At 35.0% G+C, this 18,184-nt stretch overlaps 1 protein-coding gene and 1 long non-coding RNA gene across 4 annotated transcripts; one reads left to right on the plus strand and one right to left on the minus strand.

The window, feature by feature from the left end:
• Positions 1–1,983: 1,983 nt before the first annotated feature.
• On the minus strand, positions 1,984–5,987 carry LOC114169561. Of its 2 annotated transcripts, XR_003601046.1 has the most exons (3): positions 4,317–5,985; positions 3,119–4,228; positions 1,989–2,457 (listed from the first exon to the last, which is right to left on the minus strand). It is a non-coding gene; the product is annotated as an uncharacterized LOC114169561 (long non-coding RNA). The 2 variants fall into 2 exon arrangements; XR_003601017.1 differs by having other exon boundaries at positions 1,984–4,228; positions 4,317–5,987.
• A 5,635-nt stretch (positions 5,988–11,622) lies between these two features.
• Positions 11,623–17,376, plus strand: LOC114174574. Of its 2 annotated transcripts, none has more exons than XM_028059411.1 (3): positions 11,623–11,934; positions 15,557–15,731; positions 17,130–17,376. In XM_028059411.1, the coding sequence occupies exons 1-3, from the start codon at positions 11,718–11,720 to the stop codon at positions 17,152–17,154; spliced, it is 417 nt and encodes a 138-aa protein (XP_027915212.1). In that variant the 5' UTR covers positions 11,623–11,717; the 3' UTR covers positions 17,155–17,376. The 2 variants fall into 2 exon arrangements, with proteins under 2 accessions (XP_027915212.1, XP_027915216.1); XM_028059415.1 differs by having other exon boundaries at positions 11,627–11,934; positions 15,557–15,721.
• The last annotated feature ends 808 nt before the right edge of the window (positions 17,377–18,184 follow it).

Genomic DNA, 18,184 nt, shown 5'->3' on the forward strand with positions numbered 1-18,184 from the left:
GTAATCAAGGTGAGCAAACTAGAAATTTCCATGTGGGAAGGCTTCATGTGGAGGAAAGGTTGTTAGCTATGGTGGTGACCAAGATCATCATGCCTAGGGGAAGCAATCATGCAACCTTAAATGAAGGTGATCTTGTGGTGATGTATTGCATTCAAAATGGTGTGATGGTGGACTGGACATACACCATCCATGACCACATGATGAAGGCAAAAAGGCTCACGGATTTCAAGCTTCCATATGTGGTGCTTATCTCAAGTTCATTGAGCACTTTGGTGTGGATGTGGAAGAAGAGCTTGAGGAGTCTATTGGTCTTCTAAATCATGTTTCCACACTGAATATGCACAAGATGAGATTCAGCAAGATAGGTAACACTTGGCTGATTGAAGGAGATCATGGTGCAAATATTGAAGTTGGAGCCAATGACCATGAAGCAGGAAATAGTGGAGGAAATCAAGGGGAAGATGAACCCCAACCCATGGCAATTGAGCTTTATCACCCTCCTGAGAACACTGGAACTTCATATTCCAAGTTTGAGAGGATGGTTCTCAACCAACTTCAAGATCTCAATATGGCACAAAATGCACATCATGCTTATTGCACAACAATGTTCCAAGACCTGGATGATCAGTTGCATAATGTTCATGACCTCCTCTCCAATGTCTAGAATAGAGACAACCCTGAGAATGAGTGAAAGGGATGACTCATAGGTCATGCATTGCATTTTTGTGTTGCATTTTGTGTGTCGGCCTACTTGTTCTAGTTTTTTAATTAGTTGTTTTCGTATTTCAATCGACTGATTATATCAGTCTTAGCTTCATGATGCACTTTTCATTATGTTTTCATTTTGCTCTGTTTGTATTGCGTATCAGTTGCCTTGATACAACCTTATGTTAATGCCTTTATGAAAATTTTCATCTTTCAGAATTGATCTATGAATCTATTTTCATTTGATGAATCCAAAGGGGGAGAAAAAGGAGTAAATTTGTATTTAATTGGAAAACCTGAAATAAATCTTCTGGAACAATGTAATACTGCAAACTTAATCTAAAATCTGAAGTTAAATCACATTATTAGTAATAGGGAGAGCATATGCATATGTGATATGTATGTATGCTTGTGCGCTTTTGCTTGGATGTATGTTTGGTATTTTGGTATCTTGTATGCAAAAGTTTTTTCAGGTTTCTCTATGGATCTTAGCTCATCAATTCAACTTGAGGATGTTGGCTTCATCAATTCAGGGGGAGAATCTTGGCACAAGCAAGCTTGAAGGAAAGAATTGATAAAGCCATGTGATGACACTACAAAAATAATTATTTTTAACGGGGGTTATATTTGGCGTTTATGGAGGTTTTAACCCCCACTAATGGTTTTACCAGGGATTTGAAATTCCCCCAGAAGTGCAAGCGTCGCTAACGGATTACCGGGGGTTTTTAGCAACCCCTGGAAATAGCACAACTTACTGAGGGTTTCGAAAACCCCCGTTAATGCTTGGGGTTCTGAAAACCCCCATTAATGCCTAGGGTTCCGAAAACCCCTAGTACTGCATGGGGTTCCGAAAACCCCTAGTAATGCATGGGGTTCCGAAAACCCCAGTTGTCCCTATTGTCAAGGTCTCAAGTGCTTGTATTCTTATTCGATAATCCCTCATGAACTTTGAAACAATAGTTTTGCTTCAGGTATGCAACATAGTTAAATAGTCATTATTCAAGAGCAATTAAAAAACCTAACATTCTAAAGTGGAAAATGTGAAAAGAACTGTAACTTTACATTTTTCATGCTTTCAACTTGATTTGAAATGCTTTCTAGAATAACTTTGGATATTTTCTCATGCAGCATTATAAGAAAAATGAGTTTTTAGAGTTTCGAGACACTACAACACATGCACCACTGATCCCTGCATACATTCTCAGGCCTCAAGATTAAATTACTAGGACAAAACTTGCCACGTTTAGTAAAGAAAAATGGAAATTGAGAATCATATTCGGACAGAGCCAACCAGCTTATTTTATTAGATAAAGTCCAGTTTCAGCATTAAAGAAACAAATTGAAGTATACATAACCTCAACCATAAAATAGTAGATATCACAATCAAATTGTTCAGTGATTCTCCTTCATTATGCGACAAAGATGAAACAAACCTTCTATTTCCTATGTACAAACAAATGAGGTATTTATCTAGCCAACCCATCTAGTCAAAGACAACCAATTAAATTCATGTACATAAATGACAATCCCTCAAACTACATTGCATAACAACTTCTTATACCTGCTCTAGGTCTGACAATTTAAATTCATCTTCATTCTTGCCCAATTATTCTGATTCACAACTTGATATTAGCACGGGATGGAAACTCCAAGAGGAGTAGCATCCATAGGTATAATCTTCTCAATTTCTACACCTTTGTTGGCTAAATTGTTCTGCTTGTTTAAGATGAAATGTGCACTCCACATGTTGTTCTACCAGAAGGGCAAGGTTATTAGACCAAATCTTGTCGGTGATGGATTCAGACACAAAGTCTTAGAAATTGGCCACAAACATTTTCAGAAAAAATTACACTTAGACAAAGCTGCAAGACTACATATGGAATACAAAGTCACCAATCCCCAAGCATAATATTCATACACACTCCCAAAATAAAGAAATCCTTAATACCTAGTAAAAATACGTCTCAAATAATAAATCTTGAAGAGTATACCCACTAAAAAAGAATTTGCAACCCTTGATACCCTTTCAAGGTGTGTGGGGCATAAAAAGACATGTGCACGTGATGGATAATAATAGAAGTTTAAAGGTTTAATGCAGCAAGGATGGCTATGCATTAAACCCTTTTTGAAACAAAAAAAAAATGCTTCAATCTTACATTTTGGTCTGCTTGTCAATTTTTAATAAAATAAGAATATTCCTATTAAAGAAAATGGTATTAAAAAGAGAAATTAAACTCTTTTTGAAACAAAAAAAATGCAAAGAATTTTAATGGATCGTCACAATTCATCAACTATAGGGAGATTCCACTTTAATGCTCGTAGTCATTAGCCACTTTAATGCTTAATTTCTTATCAAAATACATTTCTATAATTCCAAACTAAAAAAGTAAATTCAATAATTAATATAGTTTACCTTTCAAGGTTAGTGTTACGAGACTTAACTTCCATCAACTCTTGCTTTAATTGAAGAGCATGTTGTTTCTCTTTGCCGAGTGATGATTCCATCTCCTCTTTCTCAGCTTTCAGGACTGATATAATATCACCTATGGATCTATGTATGATAACAAAATATTAAAGCAATTACAGCGACCACGCAATGTATTAACACAATGCCATTTTATAAAATCAAGAGACGAAATGCCATACTAGCCACTAAATCTATTCATTTAGCTAAACTAATTAACAATCAATTCAACTACAATGTCAATGTAAGCTTGAGTTTGAATATATTTCTGAATCTACAGGATATAAGATTTCTACTATCCCAAATGATATTAAAAGTTGTCATGCGGACAATACAATACTTTTGTTATCTACATATAATCAACTTCTAAAGGTAAAGGAAAACAATGCACATATTACTTTCTATAAATAATGAAAGGAATCATCCTTAAACAAAACAAGACAACTATCAAAATTTATGGTGTAAAATGCTTTGGATTATCCAAATCAACTACAACAATTACATTCTATGGGTTTCGACGTGGGCACAAGCCTCAAGCTTTAAGCAATGGAAGAACCTCAAACAACATAAGTTTCCAAATTCCCACTGGTAGTAAATACAAATTGTATGAAGAAATTATACCATTTAACTTTTTTATAAATGTTGCTCTAAGTTTTGTAATTCTAGTGGTCACCAATCAAAGCAATAACAAGTTGATCGACATGCCATTTGCCATACTCATCATCATCATCTATCACAAAGTTTTCATTTTTCACCTCCTTCTCCACTCCTTCATTGCACCCCATGCCCACTTCAATTCCACTTTTCATCGATTTCATTTCAATTTCCAGCATCCATCGACAATCATCATTTCAAAACTATTCATCCTACAATTCTCTAAACATCATTCTCTTCATAGAATCACACACACGGGTAACATTCTCCCCTTCATTTTTAATTCTTCTTCTCCTTCCTAATTTCATCAACACAAGACAATGAACCTTCACCACGCCTTCAACCCATTTTCTTCTTCGCAATCATCTTCACAATTCCTAACACCATCGTCACTTTCACTTTTCCCTGCACACACAGAACCAATCCACAAACATCAACCTACATAATACCATCCACAATTCACACCTTACAATACAAAAATAGAAACCATTACATTATGCAAAGGGTTGTTCATCTTCTCCATCAATGTTATATACCAATCCCAATGCCATGTTCTTCAACATCATAATAAAAATCAGGAACAGAGGAAGGAGGAGAATGGGGACAATTATATACAAACATGCCTCAAAAGAGAGAGTAAAATACAATTATAGAGATGAAATTTTTTTGGTTAACTAAGCATGATACCATGATACAATAGTAGAGAAGCTAATTTGAATTACGAAGTCATGTGAAGATTCTTTAATTCAAAATAAAAGAGTGGCTGAAACTGATCTTATGGGACAATTAAATACCTGAAAATAGCAACAGTCAGTTAGGGCATGAGTGAACGAAAACAAAATGAAAAGTAGAGAAATGAAATCGAAAGCAGGAAATCAAAATCGAACGTAGTGAAATCAAAATTGAAATAGAAGGCAATGAAATCGAAATTGAAGGTAGGAAAATCGCAATCGAACGCAGTGAAATCGAAATCGAAGGTAGGAAAATTGAAATCGAACGCATGAAAATGAAAACGAAATCGAAATTAAGAGTAGGGAGATGAAATTGAAAGAGAAAGAATGATAAGAAGTAGAGAAACGAAATTGACAGTAGAGAGAATGATCTTCGTTACATTAAATTCAAGCATTGAGAAAAGAACGGTGGAGATCGAGGAGAACGGTGGTGGAGCATCGAAGGAGAACGGTGGATAACAGTCTCCTTCTTTCCTAAGTAAGATTGCCACGATTAAAATGAGAAAGTACGTCTAATTAAAATTTTAAAATATTATAAAAAAAATGGGAAATGAAAAAAAAAAAGGAAAGATTCAAATTTACTGGGGTTTCTTTAGCAAACCCCTTATACTTAAGGACGTTTATTAAAACCTCCTGTAAAATTAGTTTTTTCTGGAGGTTCTTGGAACCCCAATAAATAAATCCCTGCTAAAAATATATTTTTTTGTAGTGTGAGGCTGCTCCGTCGTGGGATTCGTCGGAAAGCCTCTCCAATCGGTGTTCTACCAATTGAAACTCGCAAAATATAAGGGAAACGCAACGGAAGACTCTAATTTGGAGATTAACACTCGCATCGCTCTGGTTTCTCATTTGTTTGGTAAACCCGACGAGGTGAAAACCTAATCTAGGGTTTAGGGTTTGAGCTGAGACGAAAGGGGGGATTAATCTCAACCAATCTCGCATTCATCAAAGCTGGTTTGTTACAAAGATGGGTCTGCCTTTTATAGAGGAAGGCAACCGAAAAGAGAATGGAAGAAACCTAACGGCAAAGCTGTCGTGACCAACAAAGTTTTAGCAAGGATGGTCGTCTAGCAAAACCTAACGGCAATAAAGTTTGGGAAACAACAAATAAAAACACCTAACAAAAATAAACCCTAAAGGAAAGTGTAGGACACGTGAAGGGTTGAAAGATCCACCCTAGCGGCTGGTGGAAGAACTCTGGCTGTGACTTCTGAAAACAGCATGAAGGAAACTAAATGACTTAGTGGTTGTTGTCATGAAACAGATTGCAAGGGTTTGAAGTAATTGGGTTGTATGTCAGGCCCAATTGAGAGTTGTTGTTGTCGTGGATGCAAAGGAAAATCTGGTTGCAGATGGATTGAACGCGTGAGGTCTGAAAGAAATTGGGCTGCCTGAAGCGAGTATCTCAACCCATGCTTCCACACCACTCACAGATGTTGTATGATGAATTGGCAGTAGCTTAAATTCAGGAGTGACCCAACAGACACACGTATTGGTGCTTAAACGTTACAAATTGGGCTTAAGCCCCATGACACTTAAAAAGTTGAATCATGTGTGAATGAACCTAGCTGGCCTGCAGCACGTCAAGGTCCAATCTCAAACAGAATTTAAAGGCTGCATTTAACAAAATAAGCCCAATTAGAACAAACTTTATTTAATTAAAAATAAAAGAAATTAAAAGGAATTAAAAGGAATGCGCCTAGGAGTTGGCCCAATGCTATAAACCTTGGGATCACATCATCCCCTCTCTCTTGAAGAGGATCTGTCCCAGATCAAGAGGGTTGTGGAAGGCTCACAGCAACCAAAATGAAGATTCCACCAAGATCAAAAACAAATTTGCAATAATCATCAAACAAAATTATAATGAAATCATAATGACCATGCAATATAATTTATTGTGCAATGTGTGAAAATGGGCTTATAAAATTGAAAAAAGTTGGTATTAGGCCCATTTCACAAAAAGAGTATCTTACACTTTGACTTAGATGATTTTTGAAAAGAATTTTAAAGTCAAAGTGTGTTTTGGCACAACATTTTGAGGTGGATGAAATATGTGAATGAGATGGAGAACAAAAAGTTTGAGAAGGAAACAAAACAAAAGATTTAATGAAAAAGTGAGAAGAGTTTAAAGATGGGAGAACTCCTTTTGGAAATTGGGTCTTTATGGAAGGAATTGGTGAAGGATGGTACACCAAATCCCTAACAATGAATTCCCTTTTGTCTTTTGACATGCTCTTTAACTCTACCATTTGTGATTTTCTTTCAAGTTCACTCTCTTGTCTTATTTTCTTTCTTTCTTCTAATTCTTTTCTCTCATTCTCTTCTTTGGCTTTCTTAAGACTCTCCTCTTTTGCCTATTCTTCTTCATCTCTTTTCTTCTTCTCATTTTTCTCACATTCCTCTTGTTCTCTTTTCTTTGCTTCAGCACGAAGCTTCTCAAGCTTTTCTATTACTCTTTGCTTATCAAACTCTCGAAGCTTTTCAATCTTTTCTCGTGCTCTCTTTTTGTTTTTCTCTCTCTCGTTGTTCACTCAAGAGCAAGTCCAAATTGTTCTTAAAATCTTTTTCTAGTCTAGAAAACTTAGCAAGATTTTGGGTGAATGCATCACCTATGTCAATGAAGTTTTCTATCCTAGATTGTTGCTCTCAAGTAATCCTAAATGAATGGGGAATGAAATGTTTCCACATGCATGCTTTCAATTCATAAAATGTGTTAATGCATGAATCTCTCCCCTTTTGCACTCTTGATTGTCTCTTTTGCCACCATTCACATGCACGTCCTATAAACCTATAAGTAACATACCTAAGAATATCAAATTGACTATATTTACTAAACAATGGTTGCACCAACTTCCTGTATCCCACATCCAATCTCTAAATGATATTGGTCATATATCTTCCCCAAAGAATGGAATGTCACTATGAATGGTATGATGCAACTCATTACTATTATGCCTATTTACATGCACACTATTATGCCAACCTAAATGCACACTACTGTAAGGAAAACTCATTTTCAAATGTTTTTGGAAACAATTTTTTTTTTACAAGGCCTTGAACAGTCTCTCAAGGCCTCTCTCCCAAGCACCCTAGGTGAAGAGAAGTCGTGAAAAAGAGGAATGAGTCAAAATCCTTGCAAAAAGCATGAATAAATAACCCATTTCGACATGTCAGCAATGTCACTACTTAAGGCCATCTCAACACCGCTTAGTGCCATCAGTTAAAACATGACCAATGGCCTCTATTAAGATGGCGCTTAACGTCATTCTCCATCGCCTAGCGCTAGTTCTTTCACATTTTCCACTGTTCAATGCCATTTTCCACTACTCAGCGCAAGTTCTTCAGCACTAGTTAGCACTTTTCTGTCGTTCGGCATAAGGGCGTTCAACCCAAGATAGTTTGACAACATTCTATATTTAAAGCACTAGGCGTGATCTCAATGGTGCCCGAACGAGTATTTGCTTCAAATTGATCCTTTCTTGTCCAAAACATGCTCCCTTGAGTTCTTACTTGATTTCTTCCACTAGAAGTGCTCCCTATTCAATTATTTTACACATTTAAAAAAAGATATTAGAGGTAAAACAAGCATAAAACAACTAAAAACAAAATAATACAAAACACAATAGACTTAAGAATAAAACAAGATAAAAGCTAAGAAATAGTTGTATTATTCATAACAAAAAACATACAAAAATAGGTAAAAATAGACATTATCAATGATGCCAAATGATGCGTTGTTACTGAGCCGTCTAAAAAAAACTCTTCCCTATGTTGTTGAATGGACAAAATAACAATATTTGCACAATCATAAGACATTATCTTTATTATCATGTTTTTTCTTCCTCTTTATTGGTCACTTTTTTCTTACTTATTTATTCTTCTCCTATTTCTTCTATATTTTTTCTTTTCAACTTCTTCTCTTGAACTTCTTTCGCTCTTAGCTCCTTTTGTTGAATTTCTTTCTTTTTCAACTCCTTTGAATGTGTTTTATCTCTCAACTATTTTTCTTTACTTTCTTTATCTTTAGACTCTTTCTCTTTAATATTTCTATCTCTTAACTCCTTTTCTCTAACTTATTTCTCTCTCAACTCATTTTCTTTAATTTCTTTCTCTTTCTTCTTCATTAACTCTCTTCCATCATAATTTGAGCATATCTTTTCCAATATTTATCAATCTTTTTTTCTTTATCTTTATACATTTGCTCTTTCTTTTCTTTCATTTTTCTCTCCTCAAAAATCTTTTTTAATTTCCTCTTCATCTTTGAAACAAACTCATCAACAAATAATTTGTGATAAGCATAAAGTTGAGGGACACTTTTAGCATCAATGCCTGCCATAAATTTAAAAAATAGAAATAAAAATTGAAAGTATATACATAAAAAAAATCATTGAATATCAAGAGTTGATGCTCTAATACCAACTGATGAGAAACTAGGGGTAGGATCATTTTGATTTTTAGTTTGGGGAAAGATATTAATGTCACACTCAAGAAAGATGAGAAGGTGAGTGATAAGTTATGAGGTTGGTCATCACAGGTTACCCTGATAAGATAAAAATTAGGGTTTTTATAACGTAGAACTCCACAAAAAAAAACTATCACAAGGAGAAAACTCAATCTTCTATCATGTTCATTTATCTTATTTGTATTGTAATTGTATCCTTTTATAGGATGAATTAATATTTTGCATTCCAGAATAATTCTTAATAACTAATATTTAATAATCATTAATACTATATTTAATCCTCATTATATGAATGATCATTTCCTATGATTAATGAAAAGATAAAAATTACACGAAAAATCAAAAACACCTCTCAAAATCATAGAAGTTAATGAGCGCTTTGAAGGTTCTAAGTGTCTTCTAGTCTTATAGTTAGCCATCATAGTTTAGATTTATTGCTTTTCTTAATTGATTTTATTTGCTTATAGTTTAGTGTGTATACTTGCTTATCAAACACTTAATTCCCTTTGAGGCGTTTAGTGCTAGAGGACTTGAGGTAAAGTTTGGTTAGGAAAGACTTTATTATTAAGAACTTGAGCTTCTTTTGTCTCCTTAAGTCTCTTAAGGAAATATTTTTGAAATATAAGTTTGGTGTGTGCATTGTATATAGAAAATCTTTAAGATGTCTAAACCACTTTCTTATCAAATTAGTAGTAATTGAGGAGACTCCAAAAAGTTTAACTATAAGATAATTGTAAAGCCCTCTTATTTCAGCCCCAATCTTTAAGGGTTGTCCCAAGGTCTAATGGGCCTAAGGGTTGGCCCATAGGGAGCTAAATGACCCAAGACCTGTCCTAACCCACTCATTCTATCATTTCAAAAAAATAGTTCTCCCTTACTTCCTCTTTGAGTAGCTGTGAAGCTCTGCTAGGGTTCCGCCTCGAAGCTATTGCTTGAGCTATTGTTCGTCACAGTTCAGGTGTCGAAGTCCTCTGCTAACCCCTTTCCAAGTAAGGAAAGTTAGGGTTTCACGTTATTTCTATTTTATGTGATTAATATTTTGTGAAATATGAGAAAAGTTTGGGGAAAACGTTAGTTTTTGGTATATTTTTGAGTTAGGGGTTCAAATATTCATGAAACTGTGATATTTGACGTTATTTCTCGTATTCTGATGCGTCGCTCAGTTGCTGGGCGAGTTGACTTGCTCGTTGGGCTACTGTGTATTTTTTTTATATGCGCAGTTTTAGTAAAATTAACTTTCCTGACTCATTAACCGTTGGATGGAGCTCAAATTTTGACATTTGGTTCATAACATGCTATTTTATGGTTTGACAGGTTGGATCGTTGATTAAATGTCTGTAGCTTGAGAAATGTGTCACGCATTACTGCAATGATTTTTGGTTTTGTGATAATAAATTTTCTTAGGAATTTTGGTGTAAGAATTATGGTTATGGGTTGTGCTTGATTGTATGGAATCGCAAGTACTTAAATGTTGGCACTCATTTATTTGGGATGAATACTATTTTGTGATATATGTATGTCTTGGTATGCATTTATAAAGTATGAGATGAATGAATTTGCATGAGTGATGTGATTCATGGATTGTGAATGATGAACTTGGATAAATCTTGGCATGCGATTTCAATGAAATGGTTGGTATCAAAATGGCATGGTATTGGTATGAAGTACAATTCTATATTCATGGATTGGGAAGGATGAGTTGGAATGGATTCAACATGGAATATGAATGTGGATTTGGTTATAAAGGTTGGCATGAGAGTTATGTGCATGATAAATAATACTTGATTGATTGAGTATGATTGTCTGTGTCAGTGCGTAATTCCATGAGCCTCTAGGTGAGACCTCATGGTGGTGCTTCAATGTTCGGACGTAACACGTAATTCCATGACCCTGTTAATGGGAGTTCATGGTGATGCCCCATTTATATAATTTGAATTTGGTAAGGATTCAAGGTAAGGTTGCATCCTGATACTCTAAGGAGTCAATTAGTCTAACTTAGAGCGGACTAACTCTTGTGGTGAGAGTAGTAGGAGGCTTGAAACTCATTAAGGACTAAAATTGTGTGTGGGGATTGAGACATTGTACCACTTGTAACACTTAGCTTGGGGGTGAGCAGAGATATCCACCACAAGTGCATTAATTAAAAAAGAAAAATAAAAGCTTTGGAGTAAATCAAAATATTTTTATTTATTTATTGTCTATAATATATTGATCAATAAATTTAAAGATTTATTAATAGATTCATAATTTTTTTCATTGATTTTTTTTATTAATATAAATTATTTTAGTATCTTATTTTTATATTTTATTTTTTTATAAATTCAAGTTTATTTTTGTAACGTCCCATTTAATCGATAATCCTAATTAAAAGATACGTCACACAGGATAATATAGCAGCGCGGTCTTGGAACATAAGTATAACTCCAATTTAAAATTAGAGGCTAATCAAATAGATGGGCCATAGCCCTATAACGAAGGAAGCCCAAAGCAGTAGAATCCAGTCTAGACAGACTAGACATCATAATCATCCCTTTCTGTTGACCTCAAGTACCTCTCGCATATGCTCTAAAGCTTTTATTTTTCTTTTTTAATTAATGCACACCGAGACTTGAAGGAAAATAATCATATACGTGCTTTTCTCAATCCTCCTTCTCAGTCACAACATCACTTTCCTCCGTGAACCCAACTCAATCAAACCACAATGGAAACCCAGGAAAACGACAGCGTCGTCGTCGAGGCGGAGCCTTCCACTTCCCACGCTCCCGACGGCGACGATCCCCTCCGGCAGAGCTCCGAAGTGTTGGCGAGAGGCTTGTCTTCCATGCTCTCTTCGGTGATTACCGATTTCGATTGCAGAGCTAACCAAACTCTCCGAAGTCAGGACCACCTCTCTTCCGTCCTCGATCGTCTCACGGGAGGTTTATCTTTGTTTCTTCATCTTTTTTTAACAACATTGTGCCAGGTTTTCAATTGTTATTTGCTTTTGAGAACGATTCAATTTATAAGCAGTGCATTGCAAGTAGTTTTTACTTTTACCTTGTTGTTATTATTGCTTTGGATATGTGTTGAATTGGTTGAAAATTGGATTTAGTTATATGGTTGGTTATAGTTAGTTGAATATGAGGCTCGTGTGCATCAACAGGGTCTTAAATTGTTGGCAAATAGCCCTGTCCCTTAAACACGTAATCAAAGGTTTGATATGCACATATGAAATATATTTGTTATTCAAACTGGTCAACCTCTAAAGGGATCTCAGTTATTCCAGAGATTAGTCTTAGCCCCCCACACGAGGATGGTTCACCCAAACAAAATTATCATATAAGGCTCTTCTGTGTAATTGTAGTTTTCTTTATCTTTTCAATTCATAATACTTTTATGATATTGCCCTTGCTTTTCTGAATTTCTTTTTTACTGTCTTTGAACGGTTAACGTTATTAGTTTATGAGAGTGAGTTCTGTTATGGCTTTTGGAAATTGAACAAACTTTGCTTGTGGTTGTGGACATAGGCCTAGAGCATGTTTGGTAACAGGTTCTTTTGGGTTCGGGCAGACAATAAAATAAGCTAATCTAATCCAAAAGTTTAGTCAGCTTACTTGGTGAATTGAGGTCCATGTCAAATTGTATGTATATTTGAGTGAGCTGATCAAGTGGATTTCTCATGGGAAGAAATTCCTCTTGTTCTACTTACTATATGAAATTGTGAAGTAGTAACTCTAGTACTAAACTGTAACACTATTGTGCTCAACTTACTGGTGTCCGAAAGAAGCTCATTATTGTATAGATGGAACTAATACCGGAATATGAACTTTTGTGGATATACAACAAACAGAGGTGACGTTTTTCTCATTGTTATCGATATCAAATAGCAGCACATAGCAACCATCCTCACAAACACTACAATGAGATAGTGGATAGCAGGATCCCAATATCGATACAAGGTAAATAATGTATACCACACATATTAATGCTAAAAAATAAAAGATTACAAATTCGAAGATATATTAAATAATCGAAAATCATATTCTTAAGCTAAACACACAAGTCAATCAGAACAAAAATCAAGAAATCAAGTGTGATTTTTAAGCAGGTGATACTATGATTGCTTCAGGGTGAAATTGATGTTTAAAATAACAGAATAATTCAGCACAAAAACAGATAGAACAGAGGGGGTGATCAGTAGACTAAGGAGTACTTAGGAGGAGGACACGAGAAAAAATAAACAGGGTTGAGTGGCAGAACAGAAGCAGGGAAGGCAAGAATCTTAAGACTTTTGTGAGAAATGAAAGCAATGAAGGAAGTGCAAGCAATTGACGAAACAGAGTATGTACAAAACAGAAAAGTGGGTAAACCTAGGTTGTGCTGAAAAATGCTTGGCTTGAAATTAGGGATGTAAAAAATGGAGCCAAACAGATTTTGAACTTCAAAACTGAACCAAAAAAAAAGTTAAAAATTGATCAAACCAAAACCGTAAAAAGAACAACTTTAATTGTGGTTTAGATTGGTTTTTTCACCTGCTGTTAAAACTAAACTAAACCAAACCACTCCAATAATGTGATTATATTTTTTTGTAGCATTATGTAATGGTATTTTGAAATTTTCAATGATAATATGTGATTCTATGTGAGTTGGAGAATGACATTGACTATATGTGGCTAACTGATTGTGAATGATTTATTATATACTTCTTTTTTAATAATGGGTGTCGGGGATCACACATTGTCCAGAGATATAGTCAAATTATAATATACAAGTAAGGTGAAAATTTCATCTTATCAAACCATTTTGAGAAGTTGAACTAAACTTAAAGTCCACTTTTTAAGAATAGGTTTGTGATGCAATTATTATCATATGTTGTCTTCTGCTTCTCTATACTTACGGTTATGTAAATAAAATGTTCAAGGGTTAGTCATGATTCAATTAGTTATCAGATTTTACACTAATTTGTTAGATGTTATATTGAAGATATTTCAAAAGTCAATTTGTGTCTATTTGAACCGCAAAACATCAGTTTGTTTTAGTTTGGATTCAAAAGTGTCTTCAAATCAAACCATATTGAACTCCATACTTTTATGTTTGGTTCAAATATTTTTTTGTCTAAAAAGCAAACCATGAATAACCCCACTAGAAACAATCCGGCAAGCACTTGGTGGTTTGTGTCAAAACAGGCAAGAAAGCAATTCATGCTGCATGAATGAAGCTTTGAACAAGGTTTCTGTTCTGTCATCAGTTTCAGCTCTTGCAGCCGCTACTGAGAATTGCTCCACTATTTTAATTCTGTAGTGACCTAAGGCTGCTCAATGTTTCCACTGTAGTGAACTACTGACTACTATGCTATATGGTCAAGAGAGAAAACAATTAATCCCACCATTTTGCTTGTGGTTCTTAGGTTTGTCTCTCCAGATACTTTGGAAACGTTAGAAACAACTTAAACCTGAGTCTTGAGTGAGAAAAGTAGGCACCTTTAGTACTTGGTCATAACTTTTAGCCACAGTCTCTCTAAGCTTTATATTTTGGAAACTTGGAAAAGCCATGAAGAGAAGAAGTATTGCTTGTTATTCTAAGTATACTGGAAGAAGGAAGAACGTGCAATTCATGAAGAGGCATTGTCTAGTGTACTGGAGGTGCACGGGATTTTAATTTCTGTGGTTAGACTTAGAGTTTTTGTTCGTTGCACAGTATCTAAAGTTGCACAGTAGTTATAGTCTCTGCTTTTTTCGTATATTTGCCAACTTAATGCTAATTTTATGCATTTGCTTGCTTTAGTTGCTATTGGAAGAAGAATTTATATTATGGCGCTGCTAGATAAAATTATTGGACACTCTCGAATAATGTTTGCATTACGATTCTGTTATTAATTTGGCATGATGCATATACTGAAATAAGCAAGTTAAGCCGGAAAGTTATACGCTCCTGATGGGCTAATTGTTTCCAGTTTTTTCTTTCTTAAATTACTGTTTGCAACTGAGAATTCTGTTATAAAATTCTGATGTTGGAAACAGTTATGCCAACGAACTATGTGGTCCATATGAGCAAAGTTCTGTAGAGGGTTGATTTCATAGCACCTCCCGGTGGGGAACGTTTTACTCAGAAAAGTTAATATCTATTTGAATTAATGCCTTGGTTGGAACATTTATTTTATAACTCTAGAGAAGACTCATTCCATGTCAGTGAAAACATCTATATGGGTATAGTGTAGCATATTTTGTGAAAGATGCTTTGCTTAACCTCTATAAAAGAGTGTTTTACTAATGAAGTGTGGAAAACAGAGCGTGAAAGTTAGATGTGTATAAAGCCAATTAAGTATTCCACTGACTTTAAAATGTAAAATAAACTACACTCCTCCCAAGATAACTAACTTATATACTTGTCTGCATGATGACAAAATTCTAGTGCTCTTGTAGTCTCTCTCCATGTTGTCTTCATTAGCATGTCAAACTTATGCCACTACTAAAGATTCTCCTATTACTTTAAGATGTCTTAATTTCTTATTACACTAGGTGTCCAGTTTGCTGACCTGAAATTCATCTTTTTCTTTGGCAGAACTTGATCAGTTGCTTGAAGATGCACCTTTGCCATTCATAATGCAGCATGCTGCTAAGATTTCTAGTGTTAGGAAAAGAGTTTCATCCCTGAATTCACTTCTAAAGTCCATACAAGGGCGGATTGATAATATAGATCGCATGATATCTGTTGGTACTGCTCATGGTATAGACAGGTCTCCATAGACTTTATTTCATGGTCGTTTTCTAATAATTAGTAACTGAGTATTGGATTTTTTTGCTGTTGCTGGTTTCCCCCCTTGTGTATGCTCTTCCTTTAGTCAGTTACAGTTTTATTTCGCTGTGCAATGTTTAGATAAAATTTGCAGTCTAATTTTCTGACCATTTTTTTCAACAATCTATAACCGAAAGATTCTAGATGAATTTACCAGTCATTGTTACATATTTCATCATGACAAAATCTAAATTTAAGCATGTGAGATTATAATTTTCTTCCTTAGTAGGGGCAAGTGACTCTGGTCAAATGATTTCAAATATTGCTGTTATACGGCAGGAATTTTGTTTTTGCTTTATTTAAATCTCCTTATTGTTGTGATTAATATAATTGTTATTTGATTTTATCATCTCAAATAGCTTGTGCCTCTGTGCTTGTGTTAAGTTGTACCAGAATAACTTGTCCAGGTTTACTAGCTTGTCAACAGTCAAAGTGTAATCTTCTCGGCTATATTTAAACCTTGGCTGCAAATTTGTTCTTCTATCAAATGAATTAGTAAAAGCTCCCTTCCACGTAAAAACGATGGAAAACTAATACTTTGTGCTATATATATTTGAAGTTAATAGTTCTTGTCTCTCATCACTTTCATGCTGACAAGTTAAGCCGAACTACATCAGTTTGCATCACTGTGTACGACTTGAGACTCCTCTTCTTAGCCTAGCTCATAGCTCTGACCTGGTTTCCTCTTAGTTGGAGAAAGCTCCGTGACAACTTTTTTTTTACTTTACAATCGAGTTTTATCCTTTAGGCTTTAAGAGGAACTGTTGAATCCACATACACTTGCCATGAGAGAACTGGAATCAATCACTCTAGCTGGCATATTCCAGATCAATCATGGAGTCACTGTGATAGTTATCTTATCGGGTAGACCACAAGCATCACGGCTGCTCTGGCCTGATAAGGAAAGTGGTCAGTATCCACTCTATGCTTAAATCTGCTTCTAGGGCCACTGAAGATTTTGACAACCCTATTAGTTATGGTATCTACTGTAGCTTGAGCTGATTAGGATTGACTACTACACAAATGATCAGAAGTCCTAGCATGTGACAATCTGAATTAGAATATTGATAACTTGCCAAAGTGCACGCTGTGCCTTTTTAGTTGACAGGAAGGTCGAGCTTGCATTTTGCATAATTTTTTTGCTACAAGCAGACAATATAGTGATTCTTTTTTTATTTACAGTGGCTAGTAGGTGGATAAATAGTTCTTTGTCAAACAATTTCCAACAATAAAATGATGATGAATGACTTGTACTCCATTAGTTAGCATTGACATAATTAATAACCTTCTTTTGAATTCATATTCTTAATACCAACTTATTTTGTGTGCAATTTTGCAGAGAAAAACAACCACTGAAGTTCTAGGTGAAATGTCGTCAGAATAAGCAGCTTCCTTTCTTCCCTCATGTACCAAATATGTAATGTATACTTAAATTGAATTCTTCTTGTCAAGCACATACCAGCTTAGTGCCCATTAAGGAGTAAGGATTTTAGAATAGGATTCCAGTAACAAGCTGTAATTGGGTTACTTTTGACGAAGTAAAAATTCTTTTCATTCATTAAGGAATTCTTATTTTAAACTGAAAACCTGTCTTAAATGATAAACTTTATATTGTTAACAAATATAAGAATTGGAAAATATTGTATTACCTTTGATAGTATTTACAAGTAGTCATTTTATTTCAATTTTATGCTTCTCTATACATATCCCATTCCCTGCATTTAGGAAATGGGGAAAAAATGAGGAAAGCAGGAAGCTATAGCATGGTGGGGCTACTTAACAGGTTCCTCATCTAAATTAGCATACGTTGTTTGTTGGTGGTAATAAAAAATCGGCCCGTTTCATTCATTGAACTTGTGAGACAGAGTCTGCAAATGCAACCCAATCAATTTCATTGAACTATTTGCATCTTCTAGACCATCTAGATGCCTAGAAGATGATATATAGTCGTAATATATTCAAGACGTGCAATGTTTATATATAAAAATACTTAAAGATTGGAAGGATATGGTGACACATGCAAAATTTGCGAAGCATTAGCAGATCTTATTTCCCGAAGCAAGTGGCCAGAATCATGGCTTTGTTTGCTGTTGTCGTTTTGCTGCACTAGTGAGTGAAGAAGAAAAGGAAAGAAAGGAAATAACATAACATCTCAGCTGGAAGCAAAGGTTCTTCTGATTGAGGTACAGTAAAACCGTAAAAAGTTGTGGAATGCATGCAGTACTAAATTCCAAAGGGACCCAAGCCCATTGCAGTTTTTATGACATGCGCTAACATAACAACAACAAATTATCCTTGACAGTCCAGCTCATGAAGATACTTTGATGTAACTCCAGTAGTTCACATGCCCCCACACTGTAGTACGGACTTCACAGGTGGTGGTGGTGGTAGCAT

The sequence above is a fragment of the Vigna unguiculata genome, chromosome 1, assembly GCF_004118075.2.
Source record: "Vigna unguiculata cultivar IT97K-499-35 chromosome 1, ASM411807v1, whole genome shotgun sequence".
Classification (NCBI taxonomy): domain Eukaryota; kingdom Viridiplantae; phylum Streptophyta; class Magnoliopsida; order Fabales; family Fabaceae; genus Vigna; species Vigna unguiculata.

Coding starts and splice junctions, on each gene's coding strand:
- LOC114174574 (XM_028059411.1), top strand. CDS start 11,718: ATGGAAACCCAGGAAAACGACAGCGTCGTCGTCGAGGCGGAGCCTTCC. Junction 11,935..15,556: donor CCTCGATCGTCTCACGGGAG/GTTTATCTTTGT, acceptor TTTCTTTGGCAG/AACTTGATCAGTTGCTTGAA. Junction 15,732..17,129: donor ACTGCTCATGGTATAGACAG/GTCTCCATAGAC, acceptor GCAATTTTGCAG/AGAAAAACAACCACTGAAGT.